Source organism: Pongo abelii, chromosome 20 (assembly GCF_028885655.2).
Source record: "Pongo abelii isolate AG06213 chromosome 20, NHGRI_mPonAbe1-v2.0_pri, whole genome shotgun sequence".
Lineage (NCBI taxonomy): Eukaryota > Metazoa > Chordata > Mammalia > Primates > Hominidae > Pongo > Pongo abelii.
This window is the reverse complement of record NC_072005.2, coordinates 64,453,145-64,463,050: the sequence shown is the minus strand read 5'-3', so window position 1 is coordinate 64,463,050 and position 9,906 is coordinate 64,453,145. Positions and strand designations below refer to the sequence as shown.

Sequence of the window (9,906 nt, the reverse complement as noted above, 5' to 3'; positions counted from 1 at the left end):
GGATAAATTGAAAAGGGCTGGAAGAAACATTTGGTTTTGGGAATGTAAGATGTATTAAAACATCAAAATATATATTTTAAAAATATACAACTGAATCCCTTCTAAGGTGAAGGATAAAAACCCATACAATTTAAGTGCATTGTATCTCAATAAAACTGTTTAAAAAACAAATATTTAAAACTTGCCACTTCCTGATCATTTTACTGTTTTATTGTCATCTTTATTCTTCTGGCTATCTGTGGATACTGTATCAGTGTATTGGAAACAGAATACAAAGGTGTGTTACCAGAAATTCTTCCCAACTCCAGGTTCAGTGACATCAATATGGCAGTTTGAAATTGACCACGGTGGCTGGGTGCGGTGGCTCACACCTGTAATCCCAGCACTTTGGGAGGCCAAGGCAGGAGGATCACAAAGTCAGGAGTTCGAGACCAGCTTGGCCAATATGGTGAAACTCTGTTTCTACTAAAAACGTAAAAATTAGCTGGGCATGGTGGTGGGCACCTGTAGTCCCAGCTACTCGGGAGGCTGAGGCAGGAGAATCATTTGAACCTGGGAGGCAGAGCTTGCAGTGAGCCGAGATTACACCACTGCACTCCAGCCTGGGTGACAGAGCGAGACTCTTGTCTCAAAAAAAAAAAAAAAAAAAAAAAGAAAAAACAAATTGGCCACGGCTGGGGCTGGAGAGTAGGAAAAATGCTTAAGGCCAGGAGTTAAAAGACTAGCCTGGGAGACCCCCTCTGTTCGCACACACGTGCACGCACACACACACACATACATGCAAATTCTGGAATGGGTGGTGAGGAATTTTTAAAAGAAAATTTAATTTTACCGAAGAAGTTACACAGGTGGCAAATAAAAACATTAAAAAATGCTCAATATCATCAAGTTTTAGGGAAATGCAATGAAAACCACAGTGAGATACCACTATTCATACATTCAAAGAGCTAAAATAAAAAAGAGTAGCCACATGAAGCACTGGCAGGGATGTAAAGGAACTGGGACTCTCATACACCCTTGGTGGGACTACAATAGAACATCCATTTAGATCAAATTTGGCATTTCTTAAAATGTTAAACATTCACCTACATTGTAACTAAGACATTACAGTTTGAGTTATTAACACAAGGAAAATAAAACACATATCCCTATAAAGAAATGAATTCAAGTATTTACAACAGCTTTATTTGTAATATACAAAAATCTATAAATAATATAAATGTCCCTAAACACATGGATAAACACTGACTTATCCATAGAACAGCATAATACTCAGCAATACAAAGATTCATCATTTTTGAATCCCAAAATAATTATACAGCATGAAGAAAACAAGTATATATATATACACATATACACATATGCATATATATGCGTATACGTATATGCGTATATGTATATGCGTACATATATATGTGTGTGTGTGTGTGTGTGTGTGTGTATGTATCTCAGTAAAAATTCCAGAAAATGCAAACTAAAGGAAATCAGTTGAACCGGAAGAGCTGGGGAAGGGAGAAAGATAATAAAAGGATACAAGGTAAATATATGGGTGACACATAAATTCATTTTTATGGTTGTGATGATGGTTTCATGGCTTTACCAAACTGTACACTTTGGATATGTGTACTTTGTTGCATGTCAGTTATACAAATTAGACCTTCAAAAAGCTTTAAAAAGTGGCTCAAAATTAAGAGCCTAGATGTTCCTTTTTTTTTTTTTTAAATCAGGGTGGCAACCTGATATGGACTTCACCATCTCTCTCTCTCCTCATGCCCTGAGAGAGGCAACCTTGCCTCAGGGGTAGCAAATTTTGGCAAGCAATGAAGGCTGTTGCCACCTGAATTAATAGGAATGTTGGCTGAGTCACAAAAGCCACATCCCTGGACTGCAGAAGATCCTTCTCTCTATTCTTGTTCTCCTACCTGCATAGCAATGGCCTTGAGGTGAACAGCCCAGACAGGATACAAGGAGCCACAAAACCTTTATAGACTATTTTCTTTTTTTTTTTGGAGACGGAGTCTCACTCTGTCGCCTGGGCTGGAGTGCAGTGGTGCAATCTCAGCTCACTGCAACTTCCGCCTTCTGGGTTCAAGCAATTCTCCTGCCTCAGCCTCCCAAGTGGCTGGGACTACAGGCGCATGCTGCCACGCCTGGCTAATTTTTTGTATTTTAGTAGACATGGGGTTTCACCATGTTGCCCAGGCTGGTCTTGAACTCCTGAGCTTGGGCAATCCACCCGCCTTGGCCTCCCAAAGTGTTAGGATTACACCATGCCCGGCCAGACTATTTTCTGATAATGATCTCAGCGATAGTAAACAGAAGATCCTGAGAATTTCTGTATGCACTGATCCTACACAACTATATTCACTGGAAAATTTGTAGATGAACTTTAGAAGAGTCATTCCATCTAATTTACTGCAGTCTTCTCCACTCCCCATTTACCTGGAGTTTCTGTCCCAATTACAGTTGCACCTGTAATTTCACCTCTACACCTATAGTCTGACAACAAATGGCACCAGCGTACACTGACTTATATGCCATGGCACATGGCTCCCTTGCAGGACCTGGGAAACAGATTCCCCTCACCAGTGCTAGGAATTATGTGGATCTCTTGTGGACAACTGAACAAAATTCACGTTCACAGAAGCACTGGGGATTGTCACAACTGTCTCCTTTTCATGGTGACCTCTGACCTGACAAAGATGGCACCAGGCCACAGTACAGGAACACAAAGCCTGGCAGTCTTTACTTTGAGGCCTTGGGCAGCAGGCCAATTAGACCAATACAGAACAAAGAGCTGTCTTCTGCCATCACATTGTCCCTTCTGAGTACAGAAAGTTTGAGATCTCCACAAAATCTCTTCACCCCTTCATGCTGACATCACTATTCTGCTTACAAGTCATTCTATGCAATGAATAGAACATGCAAGATTAAAGGTGCATAAATTTTTTTAAAACCTTTATAAAAACATTATAAATTAGAGCAATGTGCACCAAGCAGTTTCCAGGCTGGTGAATCAGAATGGAAAAATTCATTACAAGCAACATGTGAGACCGACAATGTTCCTTAAAAAGGTAATCCTTCTTAGAAAGCTGACAGCACAACTCAGATTCTCTGGACCACAGCTGGGTCAGGTCTATACTCTAAAGTCAGAGAAAAGACATGAAGACCCCCTACATGCTTGGGCTATTAATAATTTCCCCAAGCAAATGGGAGAGTACAGAGGTTTGCTTCTCTGAGCACTGTGGGGAAGTGACTCATGCTCATGGTGTGCACCTGCCAGGTGGTAGGGGTGAAATGTGAAATGGCTTCAGCCTCAGAAATTGGCAGTGACATAAATCAGGCTATAGGCCTCGGCAGATTAGAAATTACAATGAACTCCCTCCGAGCTTCCCACATACCTGAAACTTATGAAGAATACCCCACTGTGGATGCTCAAAGTTTAAATTTACAAAGATGGCTACCACAGTCTCTTCACATTTAAGGCCTTTCTTCAGTGTGAACTCTCCGATGTCGAATGAGGTTAGATTTGCGGCTAAAGGATTTCCCACATTCACTGCATTCATAAGGCCTTTCTCCAGTGTGAACTCTTTGGTGCTGAATAAGGTCTGATTTGTGGGTAAAGGGCTTCCCACATTGACTGCACTCATAAGGTCTTTCTCCAGTGTGACCTCTCTGGTGTTGAATGAGGCTAGAGCTCTGGCTAAAGGATTTCCCACATTCACTACATTCATAAGGCCTTTCTCCAGTGTGAACTCTCTGGTGTTGAATGAGGCTAGCACTTTGGCTAAAAGACTTTCCACATTCACTACATTCATAAGGCCTTTCTCCAGTATGAAGTCTCCGGTGCTGAATGAGGCCAGAGCGCTGTCTAAAAGATTTGCCGCATTCGCTGCACTCATAAGGTCTTGTGCCAGTATGAATTCTCCGGTGTTGAATGAGGTCAGATTTGCGGGTAAAGGATTTTCCACATTCACTGCATTCATAAGGTCTTTCTCCAGTGTGAACTCTTTGGTGTTGAATCAGGATAAATTTGCGGCTAAAGGATTTCTCACATTCACTGCACTCATAAGGCCTATCACCAGTGTGAATGCTGCGGTGTCGAATGAGGTTAGAGAATTGTCTAAAGGATTTCCCACATTCTCTGCACTCATAAGGTCTTTCTCCACTGTGAATTCTCTGGTGTTGAATGAGTTCCGATTTGCAGCTAAAAGATTTCCCACAATCACTGCACTGATAAGGCATTTCTCCAGTGTGAACTCTTCTATGTCGAATGAGATTGAAGATTTGTCTGAAGGATTTCCCACATTCACAGCACTGATAAGGCCTTTCTCCAGAGTGAACTCTCTGGTGTCGAAAAAGGCTAGAGCTTTGTCTAAAGGATTTCCCGCACTCGCCACATTCATAAGGCCTTTCTCCAGTGTGAACTCTCTGGTGTTCAATGAGGTTAGATTTGTAGCTAAAGGTTTTCCTACATTCAACACACTCATGACGCACTCCTCCAGTGTGACGTCTCTGGTGGTGAATGAATTCAGACTTATGAATAAAGGCTTTCTCACGATCAATGCATTCATAAGGCCTTTCTCCAGTGTGAATTATCTTGTGTAAGATTAGGTGGCACTTTTTGCTAAAGGATTCCTCACATTCACTACACTCAAACGTCTTTTGTCCAGTGTGAATTTGCTGGTGCTGAACAAGTGTGTTCTTGCAGGTGAAGGCTTTCTCACATTTGCTACACTCATAAAGCCCTTCTTCAGAGCAGACACTCTGATGCTGAACAAGTGTGTGTTTGTGGCTTAAAGCTTTTCTGTATTCACCCCACTTGTAATAACTTTTTGCATTGAAAAATGCCTGTATATGCTTGCTGCTGCTACTGTGTGGCTCCTCACCACTGGGAGTGGCTTTGTGTTGGAGTAGGTCCATGGAGGCTGGGAAGTCCTCCCCACAGGTGAAATAATTCAACACATGGAATCTGCAGCCGGTCACAAATGTAGCCTCATTCACCTTCCTTTTCCAGGGCTCTTTTTCATTGTAATGCTTTTGATGCTGGTGAAGGTCAGCACTGAAGCAGAAGCCTCTCATGCTTGTGCTACTCAAGTATGACTTTTGCACAGGGGATGTGGTTTGGTGCTCAGCCACAGGCAAAATGTCTTTCAAGACTGGGACACACATCTTAATCTCACTGAGGTGAGTTTTCTGGGTGAGTGTATTGCCCTTAGAAGTCCTGACCTGTATAGATACACTCTGCTCAGAAGCTATCGCCTCATTCTCCGTTCCATGGCAATAACCTGAAAGCAGAGAAATGCTGATGAAACGCATGCCGACTTTCATGGAAGGGGAAAGATGTATCACAAAAATGTGTGAGACACAATAACTGAGTGCATGGAACTGTTCTGAGAACAACGGAACTGGGGAGGAATAGGCTGGTTTGAAGAACTGGGCTTTTTAAGATTTTAGAGATGTCATCTCATCATGCAAAGGACACAAGGATGAGGTATAGCACAGGAGGAGAAGAAGGGTCTCCAACTCACTCTCTGCCAAAGCCCTCAGCAGGGCTTTGTCAGCTAGTGATGTATGTGCTGTGCAGAAGACTGCTGTTGTCCAGTCCTAGGAAAATCCAATTGAAACTTGGTAGCTGGTGATCAAGGAGGACTATTTGAGGCTGTTGTGCATACCTCACAACACAGTGAGTCAAGACTGAAGAACACTGAAAAGAAGTGAGCTGTGGAGAGGAACAAGTGACACACTGAGACCACGAGGGTGGAGGTAGCCAAACGCTGGAAGTGACAGATGAAACAACAATTCGGCACAGTATTGTATAGGGAAGTAGAAGTAGAAACGAGGTATGGCCAGTGGCACTTGCACCAAAATGCTGCTGGACACATCACAGGTTCCTGATATGATTGTAATACAACCATGATGTCATGCCCTTCCCCAGCTGCCACTCACTGGGGCCAGGCCTCCTCTGAGACCATCTTGCTTTGTTCACTCTGTGAAGCAACTAGGGCTCTCCCTGCAGCCCTCATTGTGCTACCACATAACACATGAATGATGTAAGTCTTAAGGAAAGAGAGAACAAGGGAGTGACCAGCACTCACAAAAAACACTCAAAGGAGAGTCTTGTAAAAAGAGCTCCATAGTTCATGTAAGTAGTAACTATGACAATGCCTGCAATTTCTGATATAGGTGGACATAAGGAAATGGCAGCTAGAGGAAAAGGGCAGAAACTGGGCCACAAGGTACCAAGAATCTGTACACAGTCATCCTGACAGGGAGAAGACAAGAAAAATAAGATCCACTAGGCTGACAGTAAGACTCCTGAGACAGAGGTAACTCTGGGGTCAAAAAGAAAAGCAGACACTGGGAGGGATGCTAGGACCTTACCCAGGGATGTTACATGTGCAAAGTTCTCCAGCATCACATCGCAGTACAGGAACCTCTGAGACTCATCAAGGAGCTCCCACTCTTCTTGGGAGAAATAAATGGCCACATCCTCAAAGGTCATACCCTGTCACAGCAGGAATAGTTCAATCCATGATCAGACCAGGAGTTCATTATCCTCTTGCCCCCAACATCCATCCCCGGGTCACCCTATTGCCCACCTCAGCGGAGATAACCAGCCACAGTGCCACCGATGCCTACTCTCTCCCCACAGTTCCACTGATACTGAGTCCTCGAATAGCAACAACAGGCCTGTGAACAGATAGATGCTATCTAAGCTCTGGGCTTGGCAAGTAGGCTATACTTCTCGTTACTCACAAACACCAGCTAGAGAGAGAACTGGCCATAGACAGGGTGTGAGTGATCTGACGTTTGTCTTGTCAGGCAATACCCTTGAAGTCCCCAAGATTGATCTTCCAAGACACAACTAACATGGGCTTATCCTTTACCCCTCTGACTCCAGTTCACCCATATGGCCCTCAGTTTATTCTCTCTCTTCTCATGTACATCACTCTTTGACCCACACCTGTCTCACACAGCTGCATTCCCACAGCCACAACCTCAAAGGTCACACAGCTTTTCCATGATTGGGACAGTTCATTCCATTATCAGTACCTCTCCTAGGACCCCAAATTCATCCCTGCTGCATCTATACCCTGTTCATCCTCCTCTCCATCTTCTCATTTGAAAGAATACAACAGGGCCTGGTGACACTGATGCCCCCTCTCTCCTTATGGTCCCATTGGTCATTGTGTTCTCCCACAGCAACAACAGGCAGGTGGGCAAGTATCTAAGCTCTCAGCCTGCCATGCAAGGAACCATACACTCTTGTAAGGAAACTCTCCTGGAAGACAACAGACCACGGCTCCCTAACACAACCAAGGGTCTTGGTTCATACTTCACCCTTGTGTCAATGCCAAGGAGCCACCACTTCACATTCTTGTCTCCACGTGCACACCACTCTACCACACCTCTCTCACAGTGTCACTCCCACAGCCACAGCTTACTCCCTGCCTCATACCATGAGCGTCAACTTGGCCTCCCAACTGGTTACTCAGCACATGGGGCCCAGAGAGTGGTTGGCAAATTCAAATATGGTTCAGTACTATCCCAGATCTCTAACTGTGCCTAAAGTTAGGGGCAGCCTCAAGTCATACCATGAAGGCCTTTCTACCTGACTATTCCTTGCTTCAACCTCACCCATCAAGAATCACCTGTGGATCTCAGATAACCAAGGCCTCTTCCACTTCTAGGCTGTGATTGCTGTCCCCCCACCAGTCACAGCCTTCCTCTCTCCAACTACCACTAATTCAAGGTCCAACCCCAGTGGCTCTCTACCCCGGGCCCATTGAGTCCCACAGATGGCCAATTATGCCCCTAAGATAACGTGACAGCCTGAATGAAACTTCCCAGATCCCACCAAGAGTTAATATAAAACCCTGGTGAGTCTGCAGAGAGGTGAATACGCACCAGTCCTAGCATCATCCTGTCTAACTCCTATGCCTCTACATTCATCTCATGTCTACTCACCCCTGAGAAGCCTTGGCCACATGCTAGATCATAATCTCTGTAAGACCCTCACCATGAACACTTCTGTCCAAGACCTGTGTTGCAACACCTCACACAACCGGGGCTCACGCAGGAGACCAGTCCTTGACCTTCCCCTCCCCTTCCTTGACAACTGTTATTATCATTGTGAGCAGACTTCCCCTCTACTAAATGTGATCCACAGATCCACCCCGGCCCACAGATTGTCCACTACCTTTTGGAAAAGCCTCCATTCTGAATCTCTCCTCACTGTTCCCGACCTACAGTTCCAGCAGCCTATGAACCATTCTCTGAAAGCTCTCATACTCGTAGCAGGTCAAAAATAAAACTTCTGATATCCCAAATGAAAACTACTCCTACTATGGACTTCCCCATCTTAGCTGATGGAGCTTCCACACTTCTAACTGCCAAAATAAAACCTTTGAGTCATCCCTGACTCCACTCTCATTCTCAAAACTAAAAATTCAGGCAGCCCTACTTAAAAAATGAATCCAGAATCCAACTGCTTCTCCCATCTTCACAGCCACCATTTTGGCCCAGTTACTATCACATTCACCTGGCCTATCCCAGTAGTCTCCTCCCAGGTCTCCCCACCTCATCCTTCAGTCGGCTTCCCATGCTGCAGCCACAGGGAGCCTAATAAGACCTGAACCAGATCACCTCCCTCTTCCACTCCAAACCTCCCACTGTTACTATTAAGTAACGAATGGACAACTCAACTTCTCAGGGAACCATTCCGGGTCTGACTTCTACCACATTGCTCCTTGTTCGCATGAGAAGAAAATAATTGTAGGTTCCTGAACAATCTCAGCCTCCTCTCCAAACTTAGCATATACTGGTAACTTTGCCTTGGACAACCTTCTACATCTCCTTTCGCCCGGCTGCCAACAGCTTCATATAATCTAACCTGGACTTAAGACTCTGGGCTTTGTATTTGCTCAAAGTCTCAGGGCCCAAGGCTAGACGAGTGGCGAGGCTCAGGTCGCCCAATGACCCTGGTCCAGTTTTGGAGTCAGGTGGCCTGGGCTGGCTGCATTATCTCCGCACCTCAGTCCTCAGTGCTGACTTCACCAGCTGCGTGAGCTTGGACAAGAACTCAGTCTTCCTATGCCTAACTACTATTACCTCTCTTCAACCTGTTCTTCCCCTGAGCAACTTTTGGATAGCTTTAGGAAATCCTAGCCCAGTGTCCCTATCTGTTCACAAATCTCAAAGGCTGCCAGTGTCCTCAGAATGGTCAAATTTCTCAGGTGCAACTCTGCCTCACTCTATGTTCCTGCAGACCCGAGATGGACCCCAAGCTCCTGAATCCCCCCCAGCTTAGTTGCAGCTCCAAGTTCTGCACGCGCCAGTCCCCCGCCCGTCACATTTCCGTACACATTGGGCGTCAAAAACGGGTCCCATCCACAAGCGCCTTCTTGTCCAGGGCACTGGGGCCTGGGCTGCAGGGCTGTGAGCAGGCATCCCTCACTGGGCCTTAGGGCTTCTGCTGGGGGAGGGTAGGCGAGACCCCGGAGGACGCACAACTCACCTGAGCCGAGTCCCTCAGCGCGACTGCCGCCATTGAGCTCCGTGGACTAGGCGGGGAACGGCGGCCGACCGGGGCGGGCATTCGAACACAACAGTCCCTATCCTGGGCCTGGCACAGCTCACTCGAGGTGGCGTCGCAGAACCTCTGGCCCACTTTCGCGCCTTCTCTGTCCCGTCCCTCAGTCGCGACCTCCGCTGCAGAGACTGGCGGGGTAGACAGACAGGAGACAGGCCAAAATGACCGCCACGAGGAGGACGCCGGAAGTTCCGGCCCGTCGCACTGCGCATGCGCGGAAGTGCCCCTATCCTGGGCTGTCATTGGCTCAACTCCGCCGCCGTTTAGCGCTCTGCACTCTGGATAATGTAGTTTCCAAAACGCCACAGAGC

General features: G+C 46.0%; 1 protein-coding gene across 1 annotated transcript; it reads right to left on the bottom strand.

Annotated features, from left to right (window-relative positions):
* Nucleotides 1-805: 805 nt before the first annotated feature.
* On the bottom strand, nucleotides 806-9,783 carry ZNF551 (zinc finger protein 551). Its single transcript, XM_009233231.4, has 3 exons — nucleotides 9,521-9,783; nucleotides 6,385-6,508; nucleotides 806-5,288 (listed from the first exon to the last, which is right to left on the bottom strand). The coding sequence occupies exons 1-3, from the start codon at nucleotides 9,599-9,601 to the stop codon at nucleotides 3,481-3,483; spliced, it is 2,013 nt and encodes a 670-aa protein (XP_009231506.2). The 5' UTR covers nucleotides 9,602-9,783; the 3' UTR covers nucleotides 806-3,480.
* Nucleotides 9,784-9,906: the final 123 nt, after the last annotated feature.